Source organism: Fukomys damarensis, unplaced genomic scaffold (genome assembly GCF_012274545.1).
Source record: "Fukomys damarensis isolate Sample0158 unplaced genomic scaffold, DMR_v1.0_HiC HiC_scaffold_3, whole genome shotgun sequence".
Taxonomy (NCBI): Eukaryota; Metazoa; Chordata; class Mammalia; order Rodentia; family Bathyergidae; genus Fukomys; species Fukomys damarensis.
Window position 1 is genome coordinate 22,148,711 of NW_022900915.1, and position 24,897 is coordinate 22,173,607.

The 24,897-nt window shown below is 33.9% G+C and overlaps 1 protein-coding gene across 2 annotated transcripts in view; it reads right to left on the bottom strand.

Annotated features, from left to right (window-relative positions):
- Window positions 1-24,897, bottom strand: part of Fer (FER tyrosine kinase) — a 360,047-nt gene that overhangs the window by 89,444 nt on the left and 245,706 nt on the right. For both annotated transcript variants that reach the window (XM_033767413.1, XM_033767416.1), the window contains one exon: window positions 666-789. In XM_033767413.1, the coding sequence (XP_033623304.1) occupies window positions 666-789 (124 nt within the window). The remainder of the gene's footprint in view (window positions 1-665; window positions 790-24,897) is intronic.

A 24,897-nucleotide genomic window follows, 5' to 3' on the forward strand; every position in this document is an offset into this window, starting at 1 on the left:
GTGTTTTCTAAAATCTATTTTTTTTTTTTTTTTTTGGTATCAGGGATCAAACACGGGTCCTTGTGCTTGCAACGCAGGCGGTGGAACCACTGAGCTAAATCCCTGGACCTTCTAAAATTTATTTTTCAACAGCCTAGTATGCTAAATCTTTTAACCTTGGCAAATTCACTGTCATTCATTATTTTATTATTACGGTGTTACATAATTTTAGAGAATGAGAATAAGCAACATAGAAAACCATTCGTTTTATTATAAGGCTGTAGTTTAACATTAGTAAATTACAGTATATATCTAGTCATTATTGTTCATGATTACAAATAATATAAATCCTAAGAAGCAAGGTACTGTGTAATTAAGTACTTACCTTAAGAGGAAAACAAGTGTTTATGTGAACACTAGCAACTACCATATATGTTTTTACACAAAATATATGTAATGCCACCATTAAATTATGGTATACAAAAGATATTTACTGATACATTATAGCAAATATACCATTTTCTAGCATTCTGTTTTATTTATTTATTATTTATTTTTTTGGTTCCAGGAATTGAACTTGAGACCCTATTCTTGTGAGGCAGGTGGTGGTACCACTGAGCTAAATCCCCAGCCCTCTAGCATTCTATTTTAAAAGGTGAAAAATGCTTTATAAATATTCTCCTTACCTGTGTATACAGTTTTTACTCTCGAGATAAAACATACCAGCAGCAGCATCTAAGGAAAATGTCACTAACTGTTGGAGTTTTAATTCATCTTTCTTCTTTCTCAGAAAGGACAGGAAATCACCTCCTGGAGGGATCAACAGAAGAATGAGAAAAATTTATAGCCTAATAGCCTATTAGGGATATCTGAAGAAATAAAAGTTGTTACATGTTTGCCCATGCCTTCTGCCCCATTTGTTTCAGGTGGGGACAAAATTTAGCGTGAAAAGAATACACTTGTTAGCAGACACGATGAACTTTTTTGGATACTGTGTAAATACTTTAAATGCTTTATACTGTATGTTACCCAAGGTATGACAATATTTGGTCAAAGCCATACTTGTTCCCATGTCATGATTTTCACCAATTTGTTTCACTAAAATTTACTGAAGAATTTGATTTTCCCTAATAATAATAAAAGACTAATTATTACAAGTTAAACAGAAAAGTAAATGATACTAGATTAGTTGCTACTAGATTCGGCGATTAATTAAAACTTGTAAGTATTCACACCACCTTTTTAACAATAGGCAAAATAGACAAAAAGAGAAACGTTACAATTTTAACAAGGTTTAGTCACTGACCATAACTGCAATTCTGTGCATCTAACAGATTCTAGTTGTCTTAGAAAAACTTAAGACACTATAGGGTCCAAGACAAAAACAATACAATCTAAATAGTAATTTAAAGTTCACTGCTAAACACATTCTATAATGTTAAAAAAGGATAAAATTGAATTAAAAATATATTTTCTTTATCCCAATATATGCAAAATATTTTGTATTGACATGCATCAATCTAAAAACATACTTGAGTGTGAATAAACTGAAATAATACGTAAGATCCTAATAAGACTACTGACATTGTGAAATGGGAAGAAAGGGGCTAAAGGTGTAGGGAAGGTGGGATGGGTAGGGGAAGGGTAATAAGGGAAAAGAAAAAAATGGAAAAGATGGAAATAAAGTGTTTGCAGATGGGGAGGGGAGGAGTGGGTGAAGGGAGGGCAGGGACAAGGGGAAAAAATGAGAACCAAGACCTGTCATGTAGAGGTACAAGATCCCAACAATGAATGTAACTGTACTGTATCCCTAAAATGTACCAATAAACTTAATTAAAGCTGAAAAAAAAACATACTAGAGATATTTTACTTCCTTATCATACTAAGCCTCTGGAATATACTATTTTATTCTTATGGTTATACCTTAATTTCAATGCAAATTTTCTTCTGAAATATTGTATGTAAATTAGTGTATAATATATATGTATACATATACTTAAAATATATGTTCAAATTTCATGATACAGTTGAATAGATTCATATACCTGTTGTTCTAAACATACTTAAAATTTTCCACTAACTGAATCAAGTATTTGAAGTTTTAAAATTTAAACCAATCAAAATTAAATGAAATTTAAAATTCAGAAGTACTAAGCACATTTGAACAGTTCAAGGCCCATCTATGGCCATTGAATAATCCAGCCTCATTCATAATTCAACATTAAAAGGTGTGGCTCATTGTTTTTCCTTTTAGTTAGTTAAGTATGGTTTCTTGCAGTACACAGAAAGCAGTTAAAGTAAATTAGAATGAAATAAATGTTCTTTAAAAACAATCATTCACATTTTTCTCTGCTAGACCCCCAAATGTTAAACAGGAGTTCTGTAAGAGAGATTAGCATTTTAACTGCCATTTTCTGAACTTATTTACCCTCTTCACTCAGGAAAATAGAGAAAAATGTATATATGAAAATACACACACACACACACACACACACACACACACACACACACACACACACACACACACACACACACACACAATCTCGGAATTTGTAATATGTTCCTTCCCAAGTGATTGGTCCAGAGACAGGCACATGACTTAGTTCAGGCCCATGAAGCAAAAAGATGCTGGAAAGAAGAAAAAACCTTTGCATTTTTGAGATAAAAGGAATGAAACAGAACTGGCATAAATAGTATATAATTCTATAAAGACTGGCAGTCTTAGGATGAAAGCATCTGCTTTTATGGAAAGCAGAAGAGAGTGAAGAACAGACACTAGCCTAGCTGACACATCGGAGCCACTGGATTACCACACTTTCTAGAGAATTTTCATTAAGTGAACAAGTAAAAATCACTAAAATTATGAAATATATCTTCTATAATAGTAATACAAAGATATTTAATGGATACAATAATATTTATATCTGTGAGGTTATTTTGAGAATTAAAAAAATGTCTACAAGTAGGAAATTCAACAAACGTCATTATTTGTAGCCAATTGTACATAGGAGAATAGAAGCCAATTATTTTCACTGTTGTTGTTTTGGTATCAGGGATCGAACTCAGGACCTTGTGCTTGTGAAGCAGGCATGGTGTCACTGAACTAAATCCCTGGCCCAAAGCCTATTATTTTCAACAGGTAGTTCTTAATTCTTATTATTTCATGCTACTAAGATTTGATCTTACCTATTAATGAGGCTCTGAGAAACTCATCATACTTAATGCAGCTGAGAGATTATTATGTAAACAAGAATATTATCATTTTTAATTGGAAAAAAAAGGGATAATCAGAGCAATATCCCTAATGACTTGTCATGGAATCAGAGATATCTTAATTTAGCTTTAAAAATGACTTTAAAGTTTATTAAGATAGTAGTCCCTAGTGATATATAAAATATATAATTCTTTATTCTTATTTGTAGGATATTAATTTTTTCCCTCAGAATTCTGTGTTGCTTAGTTGTATTTAATTATACATTTTAAAATAAACTAGCACTTATAGTAAACATTAAGTTACACAGAGCTGTTCTGGAGGCTCCATTTAAGTCACTCTTCAGAGTTCTCCTTTTAAAAACGTTTTTGTTCTGTAACCACAATTGATAAGATATGACTATTTCCCAGCCCATCAAAATTAAGGATGAAAAAAACACATGCCAAGTATAAACTGGATACTAACTCAAACTGTACTCTAAGAAACACAGAATTTATGAATTTTACATAAGAGAATATAAGCCCGAACAAGTCAATGAAGAGCAAAATACTAGTGGAAACACTGAAGCAGAAGATACTGGCTGGTACATGGAGGGTATTTAGGAGAGATGGAAGGCACGGAAGGGAGATTAGCAGGGGAGGGGATGTTGTAGTTGTTGAGTGGGGTGTTGACAGCGTATACTAAGGACGATCCAGAGAAACAGTCTAAAACATTAAATCTTCAAAGACTCAGTGATAAAACAGAAATGGGTTAGTTTGTAGGGAAAGATAAGGAAGGTAAAACAATGAAAAAACTGAAAATGACTGTAAGAATATACTGTATAGGTATTCCTGACTCTATTTTCTTCTTTTGAAAGAAGCACTTACTGCTCAGCTTGATACCTAAACAGCAGAATTCAGGTAGCTAAAATATAGAGCTGAGCGCGTGGGTTTCCCAAGTTTGGCAGAAATCTTTTCAGATACGATTCCTTAATGGCCACCTTCTACTAACACTGCAGAATGGCAAGAACCCTTCGGCTGTCTCCTTTGCAAATAATACAATATCCACGAATATATAACCTAAGACCAGGTATGACCCAAGTTCAGTGAAATAAAACAGTGCACTTCTCAGTATTTTTGGCTCAAAGGACAATAGCTATAATCTTGCTAGGTATGATATAAAGTTCCATAAGAGATACTACAGCCAACTTCCAAAAGTCTAGAATGCTAGAACTAGAAATAACTTTGGAGTCATGTATTCCAGCCTTTTCATATTGTAGATGAGGGAACTTACATGACATTTCTTCATTGGTACATGTTTGCAGTACATAATGAACTTTCATCTTGGGGGATTTATATATGAACATGCATATAACATACCTCAATTCTTTTTATAAAATCCCTCTCCTCTCCCTCCAATTCTTTTCCCTCTCTGCATTTGGAAAAGCTCCAGTTTTTTCTTCTTTTTCTTTCCTTTAAATCCCTTTTCCCACCCATCCATTTCCTGCTCCTCTTCCCAGTTGAACAAGTTCTTACTTCCTAATATTTATCCTCTGTTTTACTCATTATTTATACTTTGGGTTTCTCACACAAGAGAAACAATGTGATATTAAAACTTGTGTTTGACTTATTTCACTTGATTATGGCCTTGAGGTGCACCCATTTACCTAAAAATGCTGCAAGTTTATCTTCTATTATGGCACAGTTGTATTCCGTTGTATATAAATCTCACATTTTCTTTATTCATTCATCTACTGATGGGCATGTGGGCTATTTCTAAGATTCAGCTATTGCAAATTGTGCTGCCATAAATACGGGTATGCATGTATCATGTGGTATGATGGCTTTAAGAAGCTGATTTAGAAAAACTGAAATCCTAGGATGAGTGTTCGCATACTAAGGTCTGGAGCCAAATCCAGTCCCTTGTCTGGTGTGTCTAATAAAAGTTTTTACTTGAAAACTATCAGATTCATTACTTTACATATTATCTATTGCTACTTTGGTTCTACAGTGGCAGAGTTACAATACAGACTGTATAGCCTACAAAGCCTAAGCATTTTGCTACCTAGCTCTTTGCATGACATTTGCTGGCCATTACCCTAAAGGTGTTTCTCAGTATTCCATTTACCTGCAGTTCTTTTCATTGAAATTATTTATTTCATTATTTTATCTACTTTCAACTAATATTTTACTCTTAAATGTCTTTTCCATTAGAACTCAATAGTACTTTTTAAAAAATTTGAAAAGGAAGGTTGGCAAGGTGGAATAACCAATTCATTTAATTAATTAATCACAAACATTTTTATGCATAATCACATTATACTGAGATCATAATTTCCATGCTACCTTTTCCATCCCCAACCCAGTATTTGCCACAAAGGCCAAGAAATGCCTCTCTTCCTACTTTAATGCCAAACTATGATGCACTTTTATATTTTGTTGCTTTTTATCCTTCCTCAACCATGCCTTTGATAGAAAGAATAAAGACAAAATGGACAAGAATATCAGGTATAAAAGACATTGGCCTCTTAACCCTTCAGGAGATTTTTCATATATTTAGATGCTATGATGCCATTTTTTGAAATTAAAAAAATCAATGGAATATTCATTTTGATATCTATCTGCTACTGGAAAACCTACAGAGGGAAAAAAGGCATCAATCAATTCACGGTAACACTGATGTTTTTAAAGAGCTATGGGACAAAAAGGCAGCCAGAAATACATTTAAGTTTAAAATTATAAAATGATTATAAAAATCTAACAAAATTTTCAGAGTTTATAATTGAATTTATTATAGGTTTCATATTTTAGAGACATTTAGGTAGCTAAACGATTATCAGTGATATTATATACTATTACATGACATTTTTACTAAAAATAATTAGAAATATACAGTTACATTTTCATATTTATGTAACTTTATTGGTCATAGAATTTATATGGTTAGACATATAAGTTGATTGTTTCCAGAAATATTGCATTAAAGTATACTTGTAAAGCTCACACTGCAGCAGAGATTGGAATGTCTATATTATGAAAAGTCAAATAGGCATTTCTTTTCTTTACATTGTAGTAAAAAACACATAAATTTATTCTCAATTTTTAATTATATAATCCAATATTGTTAATTATATGCACATTGTTGTACATCTCTGTAACTTAATATTGCATGACTGAAATTTTACACTCATTGAACAATTCCTTGCTTCTCTCAACTTGTTTACTAATCATTCTACTTTCTGTTTCTATGAGTTTGATTATTTTAGCTATTTCACATAAGTGAAATCGTGAGCTACTTGCATTTTCATAACTGGCTTATTTCACTTAATATAATGTCCTCAAGGTTCATACACATTGTTGTAGCATATGATGGGGTTTTCTTCACTTTTAAGGCTGAGTAATATTTCATTATGTGTATATATCACATTTTCTTTTCCACTATTGGGTTGAATATTAACTCCTTATCAGATACATGGTTTTCAAATTTCCCCTGTTTAATTGGTTGCTTTTTCACTTTATTATTTTCATTGCTGGGTTGAAGTGAGAAATAGTGTTAATTTATTATTTTTGCTTTAACTGCCTATGTCCATTCAAATGTCATAAAGCTTTTCTTCTATGTTTTCTTCTAGAAGTTTTCTAGCTTCAAGTCTTTCAGTTAGGCTTGTGCTGCTATTAGAATATAGCAGAGACTAAGAAATTTATATAGAACATAAATGCATTTCTTACTTTCATCATGTACTTATCTCCCAAAGGCCCTGCCTCTCAATACTATCTTACATTGGGTCTTAGGTTACAATGTAAATATTTTAGGGATCACATAAACTCAAACCTTAGCATTCCATCTCTGTTCTCCTCCCCAAAATCGCCTTTCTCACAAAATACATACATTCCATTCCAACGTTCTCCAAAGTTTTTACTTATTCCAACATTAACCTTAAAGTTTGTATTGGTCAGCTTTTTACTGCTGGGACAAAATGCCTAATATATACTAGCTAAAGAAGGAAATGGTTTATTTTGGATTACAGTTTCTGAGGTTTCAGTTCATGGTTTGGCTGGCTTAAAGGCAAAAACATCATGGCAGAAGGAAATGGAAGAGGAATGCTGCTCTTCTCATGATATCTGGGAAGCAGAGAAAAGGGGAAGAGCCCAAGAGGAAAGGCATCAACTAATAAGAGGTCCCAAAGGCACACCTCCAACACCTACCAAGGCATACTCAGAAGTGTGCTATACTAAGTAGCTCCTAGTCAATCAAGTTGGCGATTAATATTAACCATCACAAAGTCCAAGTCCAAAATATCCCTTGAATATAATAAATCAAATATGAGTGAAAAGCAAGGTATTCTGAGGGAAATTCACTAACTGTAACACTGAAATCAAACAAGAGATTTGGTTCCAAAATACAGTAATGGGACAAGGATATGATACACAGTCCCATTCCAAAGGAACAAACCACCAATAAGAAAGGGATAACAGGCTAGGGATTTAGCTCAGTGGTTCCACTGCCTACTTCACAAACACAAGGTCCCGAGTTTGATCCCCAGTACCAATAACAAAAACAAAAAAACAAAGAAAGGGAAAACAGGCCCTCAAGTAATCTACAATAATACAAATAACATTATATACTGAAGACTGAGAATAAACTTCTTTGACTTTATTCTGCCTCTGGACATGTGGGATGAAGTTTGGCTCCCAAGTGGCCTGGGGTAGACTTGTTCCCATGGAATAGCAAGGTATAGCCTATGAAGAAGTTCTCAGAGGTGGAGTAGAGTTCCTGAGGTTCTCCAGCCAAGTGTTGCATGTTGGTGGTACACTACAATTCTGAAGTTTTAGGGGTAATCCTTGACCTCATGACTTTGATGGGCACTGATCTAGTGGGAATTTTCTCAGGTGGCCCTCTTCCTGTGACAGTTGTCTGCCCTGGATTTCAAGGCTCTCCAAAGCATCCTTTGAAAACTAGTTGAGGGCAACCATACCTCCACAGCATATTATTCTGCCTGAAGAATTAGCAAAACATGGTCATCATCAAGGTTTATGGCCTATAATGTCCAGAAGAACAGACATTATAAATACACTGCACCTGCATCTAGAGAAACCATACCTTATTATCCAAAGAGCACTGTACAAAGATACATTAAAGTATTGCAATTTGTTCAAATGATTTTCTTATAAATATGCTCAGAAAAGAGATAAGACTCATGCATTAAGTATAGGGGGAAAACCTATTTTATGTATCCCTTTAAGATTCATTTCAATACAATTTCATTGCATAAACTTTAAGAATCCAAGTTCTTCTCACTCCAACTTTGTCAGTAATTAGTTCTAGGAGCTTAGACAAGTTGCTCAATTTCTGTGAAATTTTTCATTACACGGAGTAACAGGGCTACCACGACCTCTAAGATGCGATTAGACCCAGAAGCTCAGTCCAATAATAAAAAGTGGAATGTGAGGATTTTGGTCATCATCTCTGAGTTTCCAGCTTCAATATACTCTACTATGAGCACTTTGCATGATTTTATATTTTGTTCACTATATAAGTCTTCCATCTCCACCAGACAGCATTACTTCACTTTAGAGCCAGATGACAGCACTGTTAGTTTTGTGCCTATATATACCCTACTGACAAACCAGTGCTCCTCTGCAAGTCTCCCTCATTCTCAACTCTAATCTACAGTAATCCTAAAAATATATTCATTACATGTAATCCATACATTAAAATCTATGCTATCATTTCTCAGATCTGACTGCAGAAATCTGAGAACAATGTGGTATTGATTAATATAATTTATTCTATATATCCAACTTATGATCGATCATCTTCCTTGCCCCTATCATTTAGGATTTATTGTCACTGCCATAGCCTAAGTCAGAGGTGATGAACTTATGGCACACTATTTTTTAAGACAAAAAATGTTAACATAGAAGTTATTTTTCTAAAATAAAATCTCAAGGGGCCGGGGATTTAGCTCAGTGGTTTGGTGGCCTGCCTTGCAAGCACAAGGACCCGAGTTCAATCCCTGGTACCAATAAATAAATAAATTAATTAATTAAAAAAAAAAAACCCTCAAATCTGGAGTCCATGCCACACCGCACTGTGGGCTCCTTGGGAAGCAGCACTCTGGAGACTCAGGCTCAGGCTGCCAGCAGTGCAGACTAAACTGGTCAATCATACTCTGAAGGGGAAGATCAGAATGGTTGGAAAACCAATGCTTCCAGTATATATGGAAAGAAATCAGTGAGCTCAAGACATCAAGGGTGAAAAAACTGCCCTGGTCCTTCATTGGAGCATTCTGGTTAGGAATGCCCAGCCACAAGGGGAGCTCTCTGCTCCCCTCTTCCAGCACCCTGAGCCTTCATCAGAGCAGACTGGTGAGGACTGCCCAGCCATGCAGGAAGTTTGCCACTACCCCACCTCCAGTGCCTGGGGCCTTCATCAGAGTAGATTGGTGAGGACTTCCCAGCCGCACGGATGCCTCTGTAGCATGCCCTCCACCCCACACCATACTCTAGGACCTCCTGGTTGTGCCGGTACCTGGATCCACACTGTGGAGGCACAGGTGATCATAAAGGCCATTTAGCTGAGCTCCAGAAGATAGAAAAGTAGTGAACAACTGCAATAAAGGCACATCAGACCTCCATAATTGGTAAGTTGGAAGAATCACCACCTTCCATCAGAACTTGGACTATCTTCAGGGGAAGGGCAGATGGAACCAGCAGCACAACCTTGCAGAATTCAACCATGCAGGAGGTCAGGAAGCTCAACTTGGGCCTTGCAGCCAGAATTCAGCCTGAATCTCAGGGGTCTGCTGTTGGCTAGCTGAGACTAACTGACTTAATTCTGAACATTGCTGGCCACACTGTCAATTGTGACAGCAGAGATACACCCTGAAAGAGACTCTTCAAAAATTCTTTATCTTTTCCTTTTATTTTTAATTTTAATTTAAAAAATTCCTTTTTCTTTCTTCTTTTTCCTGCTGAGTCTCTTGCTTCCCCACATTATTCTTCATTTCCTGTTTTTGTGCCTCTTTCTGCCCTAATTCAGATTTCTTTTTTTAAATTTTCTTCTTTTACCTTCTCTTGACTGTCATTAGTTTCAGAGGAAAGTGAGTACAATTTATAGCTTTCCTACTACTGTTAAGCTGTTCTATTCTTGTCTTTGTTCTTATACTCTGTCTTTCCCTCTTGTCTTCAACAGTTTCCTAGAGTTTGCATGATCATCCTGTGTCCCCTGGCTTCACTTGAAACCTTCTCCTATTTTTTTATGTATCTATTCCTCTCCAAACTTCTTCAAAGTCCCCATCCTGAAGGGTAAAGTTGCTATATTGAACAGCTTATTCATGAAAACATATTTTGGACTGGTCCTCAATTTTCATTTAATTCATATGGTTACAGTTGATAGATTCATAACTACCACAAATGGTCAATTTCTAAGCTGTGCTTGATGCTACTGTGTTGTTGACGGTATCAATTGGGCAAAAGGGTTGTGAATGATTTAATGAGTTGTCCTTTCTGACATTATAAAAATTAGAGAATCTCTGAGTCATCAGAGACTCAAAACCTAAAGAACAGCTATATCAAGAAGATCAAAGTACTAACCCAGGGATTAAACCAAGGACGGCCCAACAACAAAAATAAAAATGAGAAAAACTTAAGCAAGGCACAAATAGAGACTTCCAGTTCACCAACAGCAAACTCTTATGGGAAATACGGTGGAAAAGTCTGACAATCAACCATAAGGACACTCTGAATTCATAGCACAGGAAGTAACAAAACAGATCAATCAGGCTCTAGAAAAATTCAAAATAGAAATAATTTCCCAGATAACTACAGAGAGGATAAGCACAATGAAAGACATGATTAGAGACTCTACAACAGAAATAGACAAAAAATAGATGAGCTGAGAAGCATGACAGAAGCCATAAAATCCCAGCATAGGAAAGAAATGGAAACCATGAATGTCAAACATGGGAAACAAATGGAATCCATAAAACAGATTCAAATAGATACCCAAGAGATTAAAACCTCTATGGAAAGCATTTGCAGCAGAATCAATACATGTGATTATAGAATATCAGATATAGAAGAGAGGATTGCAGTTAGTGACCACGAAAAGAGACATCTCTTAAAAACAGTAAGGGATCAAGAGAAATTGATCCAACAACTCCTAGATGATGCAAAGAAGAATAACATAAGATGGATAGGAATCCATGAAGTAGCAGGACAAAGTACAAATGATATAAAAAACCTGTTCACAGAATTAATGACAGAAATCTTCCCAAACACTCCAAGGAAAGAATTTGACATACACATAAGTGAGGCATATAGAATTCCAACTCGCTATGCTAAAAAAAAAAAAAAAAAAAAAAAAATCTGCACCTAGAAATATAACCCAATAGAAGAACAAAACACTGTAAGGAGTCAGAGAAAAGAAAGAAATCACATGCAAAGGAAAGCCTTCAGAATCAAAGCAGACTTTTCAACACAGACCCTCAGTGAGTCAAAGAGATCCTGGATAGAGGTAATTCAAGTGATAAAAGAAAACAACCTCAAACCTAGACTGATGTATTTTGCAAAACTCTTTTTTAAAATGGATGGGGAAATAAGACATTTCCATGACAAAAGACACCTGAGAAGCTTCATGAATACCAAATCAGAACTGCAAACAATTCTAAACAATAATTTAGAAGAAGACAATGAAGGTTACAACACCAAGAGGCCCAATGGAGCAGATCAATTAGGCAAGGCAACAAACTAAAGGGAGAGGGAGAAAAATTAAAAAGAGCCATCAGCAGGACAATAACATCACAATGATAAGTCAATACATATTAGTTATAACCATTAATGTCAATGGCATTAATTCACCATCAAGTGAAATAGACTGGCAAAAATGGATTAAGAAGCAAAATCCAACAATACGTTGTATACAAGAGACATACCTAGTTCAAAAAGAAACTCATAGACTCAAAGTGAAAGGACAGAAAACAGTTCTCCATGCAACAGGAGCCTGGATAAAAAGCAGAGGTAGCTATATTATTTGCAGACAAAGTAAATTTCAAGCCAAAACTGATTAAGAGAGACAAAGAAGGCCACTACATCCTTGTAAAGAGAACAACCCAAGAGGAAGAGATGGCAATCATAAATATATATGCACCAAATATTAATGCCCCCAAATACATAAAACAAATATTAAAGGAGGTGAAAAACCAAATAAGCACTAATACAATTGTAGCAAGGGATATAAATACCCCACTATGACAAATAGACAGATCATCCAGACAAAAAATCAACAATATTAGAACTGAACCAAGCTTTTGAACAAATGGACTTAATAAATGTCTAGAGTGTTCTATCCCACAAAATCAAAATATAAATACTTTTTGGCTGCAAATGGGTCATTCTACAAAATAGACTACATACAAGCTCACAGAACAGGTTTAAATAAATGCAAAGGAGTCAAAGTTATCCCACGTATAATATCAGACCACAGTGCGATTAAGCTGCAGATCAATAGCATAAGAAACCCTAAGAACTTCACAAACATGTGGAAATTGAACAATACTCTCCTGAACAACCAATGGGCAAAAGAGGAAGTTAAAGAAGAAATTAATCAGTTTTTATAAATAAATAATAATGCCAAAACAACATACAGTAATCTTTGGGACACAATGAAAGCAGTTCTATGTGGAAATTTCATAGCAGTGAATGCCCACACTAGGAAAACAGAGAGAGTTCAAATAAACAACGTATTGAGGAATCTTATGCTCCTACAAAAAGAAGAGCAAGAAAAATGCAAAGTTTGTACAAGGGAGGAAATTATAAAGACCAGAGCAGAATTTAATGCAATGAAAACTAAGAGAATAATACCAAAACAAAAATCAATGAATCAAAGTGTTGATTTTTTGAAAGAATAAATAAAATCAATAAACCCTAAGCTAATCTTGTCAAAAAAGGAAACAAAAGGCCCAGATCCATGCAATTAGTAACAAAATATGGTGAAGTCACAACAGATCCAGCAGAAGTCTAGAGGATCATCAATATCTACTTGGAGAACCTAAACTCTAATAAAATGGAAAACACAGAAGAAATGGACAGATTTCTTGATACTTAGGAATTACAAAGTTGAATGAAGATAAAAAATTCTAAGCACCCTAATTACAATCAGTGAAATAGAAAACATAATTAAAAGTTTACCAACTAAGAAAAGCTTAGGTCTTGATGACTTCACTGCTGAATTCTACAAAATATTTAGAGAAGAACTAATGCTACTACTCTTTAAACTTTTCAGTGAAATTGAAAGGGAAGCAATATGTCCAAATTCATTCCTGGAAGCAAGTGTTATTTTGATTCCAAAACCGGGGAAAGACCCAACCAAAAAAAGAAACTACAGGCCAATCTCCTTAATGAACATAGATGCAAAAATCCTCAGTAAGATACAGGCAAACAGAATACAGAGGGTCATCAAGAAGATCATACACCCTGAACAAGTTGAATTTATTCCAGGGATGCAAGGATGATTCAACATATGTAAATCAATAAATGGAACACACTATATTAACAGAGTCAAGAACCAAAATCATATGATCATACCAATAGATGCAGAAAAACCATTTGACAAAATTCAAGACACATTCATGATAAAAACCCTGCAGAAAATTGGAACAGTTGGTTTTTATCTTAACTTGATAAAGGCTGTCTATAAAAGCAAGAGCCAACAAAATATTAAATGGCCAAAAACTGAAAACCTTAACGCTAAAATCAGGAACAAGACAAGGATGTCCACTATCACTGCTCCTGTTCAATATAGTTCTGGAAACATTAGCCACAGTAATTAGACATGATAAAGAAATTAAAGCAAAGAGAACTGCAGGCCAATCTCCTTAATGAATATAGATGCAAAAATCCTCAATAAGATACTAGCAAACAGGAAAGAGAGGATCATCAAGAAGATCATACATCCTGACCAAGTTGGATTTATTCCATGGATGCAAGGATGGTTCAGCATACATAAATCAATAAATATAATACATTATATTAACAAAGTCAAGGACAAAAACCACATGATCCTCTCGATAGATGCAGAAAAAGCATTTGATAAAATCAACACCCATTCATCATAAAAACTCTGCAAAAAACTGGAATAGATGGTCTATGTTTCAACTTAATAAAGGCTATCTATGATACACCAACAGTCAACATCATATTAAATGGCCAAAAACTGAAAACCTTCACATTAAAATCAGAAACAAGACAAGGATGCCCACTATCACCACTCCTCTTAGATATAGTTCTGGAAACATTAGCCACAGCAATTAGACATGAGAAAGAAATTAAAGCAATAAAGATAGGAAAGGAAGAAGTTAAATTGTCATTATTTGCTGATGATATGATACTCTACAGTGAAGACCCAAAAAACTCTACCAAAAGACTTCTAGACTTAATTGACACTTTTAGCAGAGTAGCTGGATACAAGGTGAAGACCCAAAAATCAATAGCCTTCTTGTACACAAATAACAGATTTACTGAGAGAGAAATTAGGGAAACAATTCCTTTCACAATAGCATCCAAAAACATGAAGTATCTAGGAATCAATCTAACAAAAGAAGCAAAAGACCTCTACACTGAAAACTACAGCACTCTGAAAAAAGAGATCAAGGAGGGTATAAGAAAATGGAAAGATGTCCCCTGCTCCTGGGTAGGACGAATCAACATAGTGAAAACGGCCATACTACCAAAACTGCTATACAGATTCAATACAATGCCAATTGAAATCCCAACACTATACTTCACAGAACTAGAAAGAAGAATGCATAAATTCATTTGGAACCATAAGAGACCTAGAATAGCAAAAGCCATCCTAGGCAACAGACACATGGCAGCGGATATAACAACTTCCAATTTGAAACTATACTGCAAAGCCACTGTGATAAAAACAGCATGGTACTGGCAAAGAAACAGATCTGAGGATCAGTGGAATAGATTGGAAGACACAAAAACAACTCCAGATGCACTCAGCTACCTCATCTTTGACAAAGGAGCTGACTGTCCCCACTGGAGGAAAGATAGCCTCTTTAATAAATGGTGTTGGAAAAACTGGATCTCAACCTGGAAAAGATTAAAACTAGACCCTTATCTGTCACCATGCACTAAATTAAAATCCAAGAGGATTAAAGATCTAAATATTAAAACAGAAACACTAAACTTGCTGGAAGATAAGTTAGGCAGAACTCTGGAAAACATTGGCATAGGAAAAGACTTTATGAACAAATCCTCATTAGCACAGGAACTAGCAGAAAGAATCAAACTGGGATCTCATCTTATTGAAAAGCTTCTGCACTGCAAAAGAAAACATCAACAGAACTGAGAGACAACCTACAATGTGGGAAAAACTTTTTACTAGCTGCTCCTCAAAGGACTACTACCTAAAATATATAAAGAACTCAAAACAACCAGTGCCCCCAAATATAAAGACCCAATTCTAAAATGGGCATCTGAAATGAACAGACATTTCTCAGACAAAAAAATAAAAGCAGCAAGTAAATATATGAAAAAGTGCTCCACATCACTGGTCATTTGAGAGATGCAGATGAAAACAACTCTGAGATTTCACCTTACCCCACAAAGAATGGCTGCTATCAAGAAATCACACAATAATAAATGTTGGCATGGTTGTGGGGAGAAAGGAACCCTTCTCCATTGTTTGTGGGAGTGCAGACTGGTGCAACCACTATGGAAGTCAATATGGAAATACCTCAAAGAACTAGGATTAGAGGTTCCACTTGACCCAGCCATCCCTCTGCTGGGTATTTTTCCAAAATAATTAAAAGAATCATACCACAGTGATATATGTGCACCCATGTTTACAGCAGGACAGTTTGTAAAAGCTAAAACTTGGAAACAGCCCAGTTGCCCATCAATTGAAGAGTGAATAAAGATGTGTTTTTTCTATAAAAAGGAGTACTCTTCAGCCATAAAGAATGAGAAACTAGTGCCATTCACAGGAAAATGGATGCATATTAAGACCATACTCAAGTGAAATAAATAAGACACAGAAGTATAAATACCAAATAGTTTCTCTGGTGTGAAAAACTCAAAGTGTGAATAAGATTCAAATGGTATAACTGATAATGTGAAATAGGAAGAAAAGGGCTGAAATGTACAGGGGAAGTGGGAAAGGTAGGCAAAAAGAAATAAGAGAAAAGAAAAAATAAGAGAAAAGAAAAAAATGGAAACAAAGTCTTTGTAAATAGGGGAGAGTGGGGGTGGTGAAGGGAGGACAGGGGTATGGGCAAAAATTGAGAACCAAGATCTGTCACATAAAGGTATGAGATCCCAATGATGAATGTAACTGTACTATATACTTAAAAAATACCAATAAACTCAATGAAAATAAAATAAAAATAAAACCTCAATATTCAGGTTTAGTTGCAGTGTTGAGTGATGGCACTTTGTGATAAATAACTGGATTTTGGGTTGCAGTTTGGGCATTTGTTTTTTAAAGGTTTGCTGTCACTGGCCCAAGCAGTCATCCCTTTCCCTTTGGATCATAAGAGCTTTCTTTTTAGAACTCATCTTCAGCAGATCAATAGAATAACCTCTCCTTACAAATTGCCAGCTAATTCATTCTCATTATTCAGACTTCAAATTAAGAACTCAACAATAGATAACGCTAATACCCTCAATTCTAAATGAGCAATGCATCACTCACCTATTTCCAACCTGTATCAACTTATTTTTACCAACAGCAAATATTTTATTAACTCGTGATCTTTTCATATTGACTCACATGGAGTATTCCATTCCTGGTCTTTCATCATAAATTCCCAGAAACCCTAGATAAATAAATCACTTCATATAACACCTTGTGTGGAAAAACAAAACAGGTTTTTAAAAGGAAAAAAAATAGAAAGAAAAAAATGGAAGAAAGTTTGTAAATATGAAAGGAAGAAGGGCTAAATGGAGGGGAGGGGAATGGGAAAAATAATCAACATATATCATGTACAGGTACAAATTCCCTATGATGAATGTTTTCATTATATATATCCAAAATGTACCCATAAAATTAATTTTTAAAAAAGTTTTCACTAAAATAATAGCTTAAATGCTACAAAAAGATGTCCAGAAAAGTTTAGATCACACAGATATTCAAGTTATTGTAGGTCATTTTAATCATTGGTCATTGTATTATGATGTCATGACATTATATGACATTAATACAATTTTAATGAGCAGATGAAAATGTCATGCCTAAGTGGGATTTTATTTTCTACTTCAGATGTATTTCATCTAGCCCAAGGGGAAAACAACTGTTTTATAGAAACAAAAAGATAGCAGTTTTGGGGACGGGGATTTAGCTCAGTGGCACCATGCCTGCCTCATAAGTGCAAGGTCCTGAGTTTGAATCCCAGTAGGAAAAAAATAAAAAAAGATAGCACTTTTATTAATCTACCAAACTTACAACTTTAAATGTAGAACATGGGAAGGTCATGATACAATCAAATGATATGGATAGGCTGGCAAAAGAAAATTATTCTGCTTACATCAGAAATTTCTCTAAAAGCACACACTAGCAATGAATCTAGAAATAGGATTAGAAAGAAAGAGTACAGGGCTGTCAGTGGCTTAGCTGTATCTATGATAGCCACACTGCAGTATGGAGGCAGATCTACCTTAAATATTTTGAGACTCTGATATGATATGACAACTTCTGCCCTGAGTAGACATCTCTGAGGTAACTATAACCTTTCTTGGTATTATTTTGTATCTGGCTACAATGCCCTTCAGTCAGAATTCTGCTTAGAGCTCTGGCATCTACACTGATGCCTTATCTATCTCCAATCAGAACAATATTTATATGACTTCAAATTATGCATAAAGAGAAGATATTTGTTAATACTAGGAAAATTCAGAAAATTAAAATTACTACTATGTTTTGCAATTTAATCATTCAATAGATGTTACAATATTGTACGGTCTGGAACACTGAGATTTGGGGTAAAAAGAATCCCACACTGTAGAGAACTGAACTGGAGTTATGTCAGAAAAGCCTTCCATAAACTTCCCATTGTCTTTCCACTTTCTTAGACAGTTTTTCTTTTTCAAACAAACACCCCTTTTCCCTTTTTTGGACAGTTGTCTTTTTCAACTTCCTCCCCACCTGTGGCAATGCTTCAGGTTATTTCCATGACCACAGTGTCTTATGAACCTGATAGTTCTTTGCTATTTAACTAACCAGACAAAATAGCTCTGGTAAATATTGTTTGTATTCTCAAAAAATTACCATTTGAAAAAAGGGGATGAAAAAATTTGCACAAATTTATTTTTAGAAGTCTCCCATCACTAGTGTCTGATATTCAGCGGGGCATGAATGACTATGGTAACACTCGGGGATTCACATATGGCGTGAAGATACATGGGAACAAGAAAAGCAAACAAGCTTTTGTTTTCTCTTTCCATTTCAGAGACGAGGTAAAAATTTTGGCAAAAATATGTATGTGGTAGCTGTGCACCTTGAGACCATATGTTAAGTGAAATAAATTGGAGATGAAACTCGAATTATAAATGAAGAGTAAACAAAAGACAGAGAATAGAAGTTGGGATATAGTGGGAAGGGTATCAAGAGAGACGAGGGAAGGGGAGAGAGAGGGGGAAGGGATGAAAAAGAAAGATGTGGCTTATACATGTGCAACTCCACCCAAGCAACGTGAACGTGACAAATTGCAAACAGGTACTAATAAAGCTTCTGAAAAGGAAAAGACTGCTATGTGCTTTATGGGTCATTTATTACAAGTTATATTAATATATTGTGCTTTCATAAAAATACAGAAGTGGCAAGCAATGGCATGGACTACGTTTATTTTCTTAATTTTTTTCTATGTTTTAATTTAATTACTCAGAATCTGAAATAATTTTTAAAGAAAGATCATAAAAATAGATGAGAACAGATAAGAGATAAGAAACAAGAATTTAGGAGGTGTACTCTATACAGAAGACACACGGGAAAAGTTAAAAAACTAATATATAAAATTTGGTACCTCAAAACTCATTTTATATATATGAGTCACACCTGGTTTAGACTTAAATTTGATATAAAATATGTATATCAAAGAATATATATAATGTATATCATATATATCTTTATATATCTAATAACATAAAGAATATTAAGAACACTTACCAATTCATTAATCTTATTTTTAAATGAAGTTGTATGTTATTAGTGAATACTTATCACAGTAAATTGAAACCTACTCACACTTTATAACACCTTATGTACAACACATTTTATCTGAAAAACAGTCCGTGCCAAGAAATATGACTCTAAAATATCATTCTCAGCTCCCCAACTGTGGGCAAAACATTGTTTCCAATGTAATTCTTCCTGATTAACTAAAGCTTTATAAGGTAGCTTTACATCTTATTACATTACTGCAGTAACCATGCTGTGAAGTGGAACTCCATATACTGTACAGGTACTATAGGCTTATGAGGTTAAGTGTGGCTATGAGTCCCAGGCCATGGATATGTTTTAAATTTTGTAGTCTCAGAGCTGATTGCAGTTCTATCTCTAATTTTCTCCTAGGTACTTCAGAAGTTCATCTGTGGCCCAACCCTGGCAGCCCTGCAGGATATGAGTTTGTCTTCTGACAGGCTAACTCCACTTCCATTTTTAGTATAGCAGCGTGATTAACAAAATTTGCATTGGATTCTGATTAGATTTAAATCATGACTGGTAACAATTATAAAACATTGGCTCTCAGACAACTAACTATTTAACCTTTCTATGCTTTAGTTTCTGTTTCTTAAATGAAGATTTTACAGGACTGCAGTTATAGGAGCATCAAAGAGTTCTATATGTTAAGGCTTAAAACAGCTTTAACATAAAGCACACTCTAGACATTTAAGTATTATAGTTATTCCACACTGCTAGAATTTTTATTTTACTTGCATTTTAGCCAACTTCATGTTTTGAATTCTGAGTAAGAGAAAATAAGTTTTTGTGAAATACTGTAAAATGAAGTGTGATTTATTAAATGATCTCTTTACTCAGTACTTAGATTTAGGCAAACAAATATAGCTTAATAATACATTTCTATGTTTAAGAGTTTAATAATTTACTTTCTTCTGGCTAAGGGTAATGACCATTACTTGTATATAAAATCATTACATTCCTGAAGGCTACATGCTAAAACTTTGATCACTGGTTCCTTTCTATACATATGTAGACAAAGTAAGATAAAGACTTGCTATGGCTCAGTTACTCTATAAATTATTCCTACCCTAAAACCAGGCTCCTAGATTATATTTTTTTTCTTTTGCTGTGCACTTTGATTTGAAATTAATACATAATGATTAAACATGATGTGGGACAGAATGTGATCAATCAGTACATGTATACAATGTGTGATGATCAAATCAGAGTACTTAGCATTTCCATCTCCTCAAGCATTTTTTCTATGTTGAGAACCTTTTAACTTATATCTTCTAGTTCTTTATAAAATGAATAATAAATTATTATAAACCATGATCATTCTCCTGTGCTATGGAACACCAGAAGCTATTCCTATCTAACACGGTTTTGGTACTTATTATCCAGCCTCCTTCTATTTGATTCTCCTCCTTTCCCAGCCTCTAATGGCCAGTATTCTACTTTATTTCTAGCTAAACAACTCATTTAAGTACCACACATGAATGAAAAAGTATGGTATCTGTCTTCTGTATCTGGTACATTTGACTTAACATAATGTTGTCCAGTTCTATCCATTTTGCTACAAATGACAACATTTCATTCTCTAATGGCCAAATAATATATAATATATATCACATTATCCAGTCATTAGTCAATGGAAGTTTATTCTATATCTTGGCTATTGTGAGTAATGTTATAATAAACATGCGATTCAGGAGTCTCTTTGATATAGATTTTATTTCTTTGGATATACGAAAGGTGTGAACAAAACATGTTGTGAATATTTAAAATTTAAAAATCATTACAGTAAAAGACACATTGCCATTATTCACCCTCAAAATACTTCCATTCACTTCGAATACATGTATCCCATGTTTAACTTTTCAAACAGCTCTGTAAAGCCATTGTCCACGAATGTATTCATCTGCAGTGTTGTGCCTGCTTTAATGCCCTGAAGTGATTCAAAACATTTACCTTTTATGGTCATTTTGACTTTATGTAAGCCACAAGTTGCCTGGTGCCAGATCCAGGGAACAAAGTGGATGATAGTAAACACACACACACACACACACACACACACACACACACAATGTTTTCATTTAACTGAAATAAATATTTGATCAATATAGGCTGATAAAAATCTGAATTTTCAAATTTAAAAATTCATTACATAAAAGACACATTGTCATGAATCCTCTTCACAATACTCTCCTTGAACACACTTACCTCACTGGTCTTACAATGTGTATTTTACTGTAAAAAGTTTTTTTTAAAAAGTGAATATTCACCCTATTTTTTGATCATCCCTTGTATACACCCAGTAATGGAATACCTGGATTATACAGTAGTTTTATTTTTAATTTTGTGAGGAACTTCCACACTGTTTTCCACAGTGGCTCTCCTATTTTACATCCCCACCAAAAGTGAATTATATATATCAAATATTACTATGATGTACATGTAATCTTGGTCTTGAGAAAAATGTCAACTTCTACTGTATTTCTCATTTGTCACTGTATAAAGAATTAGGTTCGTAACCTAACATACACACTCAAAACTACATCTCTACAACTACATTTCCATTCAAACCATAGATATTCAAAAGGATGCCAGATCAGTTGCAAATATTCAGAATGGCAAATTCCCTTATGAGGCCAGAATCATAAATACTGCTAAGTAAAAGTTTACAATTAATAGCTATTTTTTCAGGTTTTCAATTCACAAGATAATATTCTATTTAATGAATTTGTTAAAAATTGGAGTCACATAATATCCAGATTGTTAATTATATGCTTACTAGAAAGAAATACTTTGCATTACTAAAGGAATACAATCAAACTTTCCTGACTCCTTTTTCTCAAACTATTTTTTAATTGGAGAAAGTTAAAAAAAAAGTCACCATTTTATGGCTAAATCTATATATGGTTACAGATACTGATCTGCAGGCATAGTTATTTTAAAGGAATTCCTACTTCTTGGGTTTTTCTATGTTCTCAAGCACCTTAAGGAACAATATATGAGGAATATGATATGTGTAGAAAGAAAATCATAGAGGCATCTACCACTAAAAAATGTTTTATTCAAGTGAGGAAGATTAACATCACCGATGATATCAGGTACTCCTGACAGAATGTGATGAGAATTTCACCTGGATGGTATTTTTTTAAACCTAAAAGTTTAATCTAATGATGGGGAAAAAACTAGACAACTCCTGGATGGAAAACAGTGTAAGGATATCTAGGTAATTCTTCAAGTTTGTTAAGATCAGGAAAAACAAGAAAAGACTGAGAAACTTTTAGAGTAGAGGAGACTAAAAGACTTGAAAATAAAATGCAATATCATATTCTATATTATAACTTGGAACAGAAAGAGGGCATTAATTTTTTAAAAAAGCAAGTTTCAATTAAAATGTAAAGTTTAATTTAAAAACAATTTTAATAATAGGATGTAGACATACAAATTTAATATATTAGTATTTATAGGAAATATAATTTAGAATTTACTTAAATATTTCTTAGAGCAAAACAGCCATATATATAATAAGTACTTTACATATATTTCTTGGTCAATGAATGGATGAAAAATAAATAATATAAAAAGTTAATGTCTATTCTGAGCTACATTAAAAATACATGAAATAAAGTATACTCGGCTTTCTTATAAGCATGTTTCCTAGCCACAGAATAAACTGTAGACTGAAAACACATTTTAAATTACATCTGTACAGAACAGGTACAAACTTTTTCATGTCATTCCTTAATGCAATACAGTAGCTACTTATAGAATATTTTATATTAGAATTATAAATAATCCAGACATGATTTAAAGCAAATGAGAATGCACATAGTTTTTATGGAAATATTACACCAGTTTTAGAAATGAGTATTCTTGGATTTGATTTCACAGGGTGTCATGGAATCAATGAGCCATGGATATTGAGGGAACACTATAATCCCCAGTGTATTTCAAAAGAACTCCATCAGTTACAATCAAGATGTCTGTCCTCCACTAAAAGTAATACTGAAATTGTTTTAAATTATTTGCTATTACTAAATTTGCTTTTTTCTCTAAATACAGAAAGCTTATCTAGAGTATGATTTTCTTTACACTAACTTACGTTTTTTTCTATAGTGTCTTTTCCCAAACAGCAAGTTTAAATCACAGTAAGAACCTAGAATCAGTTCTATCCTACAACTCACCAACAGAGTGACCTTGTTCTCTGTGCTTATTTTTCCTCATCATTAAAATATATGGCAACCAAAGTGTTAATTACTATACAGCTATTGTTATTATTTTTGCTTATCATATAGGACTCCTAAATATCCTAAGTTCTCTCTTTTTTAGCATTTCCAAAGTCAAGTATCTTTAAGAACAGATTGATTATCACTGGTTATCAAACATATGTGATGAAACTCTCCAACAAATTGGACTCAACTGGATAGACATTAACTCTGAAAAAATGTTGCATGTCTTTTGTTCTTACATTTATATGACCAAGTAAAATATGTTTTCTGTATTCCTTTTTAGTTTTTTAATAACTTTTGCCAGCTTTATTTAAAAGTTACTTTTGTTTGAGGGAGTATATGTTTAGGGAGATGAAAACTCTAGTTTTATAATTAAAAAGGCATCATCTAGAATTTACAGAGAAAAGCATAGATTGACTTCACAGGGAAACATGCAAATTTGAAGGTTTGAGATCAGCTACTATAAAACACACACACACACACACACCAAAAACTCCAAAACTATAAAGCATGTTCTTAGAATTATTGAGTATCCTAAGTTTATGTATGCTGGTAGATGTGATAAAACAACTTTAATGTTCATTCTATACTTAAAATTATTTATGTCTGGAAACTGAAGTAAACAAAATCTTTCAACTCTTTCACCTATTAGAATTTATTTCCTTAGCTACTTAGGCAGTACTCAAATAGACAAGCAAAACAAGAACAACAAAACAACCCTACAGCTCATCTTTCTGAAATGGGTACCACACGTACTCCTTCAATATTGTTTTGGAAATGCAAATAATAATCCTATTATTAAAATGTAACCATCACTGACACCAATATCTTAGAATACTGCCAAAATCCATCCTAACTTGAACCCTAAAATTATCCTTCATAGCTAAATCATTTCCAACCTCAACTGTTTAACTGTTTATAAATCTATTTTCAGTGTACTCAAGGGGCAGACAGGCCAAAATATTTTATCATTTAACTGAGTCTTACATATTTTGGAATCCTATATATCCCAATATAATATTGAAATAGTTATTCAATTCAGTCCAATCTGCCTCGGACAATTTTTGATCTCAAAGACATCTTAACCTTCAAACCATCTACTTACTATTCATTTGTCTTACAACCTTGATTTATCTATTTCCTACTCTAGATTCCTGTTCTTGAGAATAATGATTTTGCTAGAACTAACTGCCTTCTACTGTTACTTCTATTTCAAATGAATAATCTTTTATATCTCATCTCAGAAACATTTTCTCTTCTATATTTAGGGCTGGCCTTGAAAAAAATATGTGGCCCATTGAA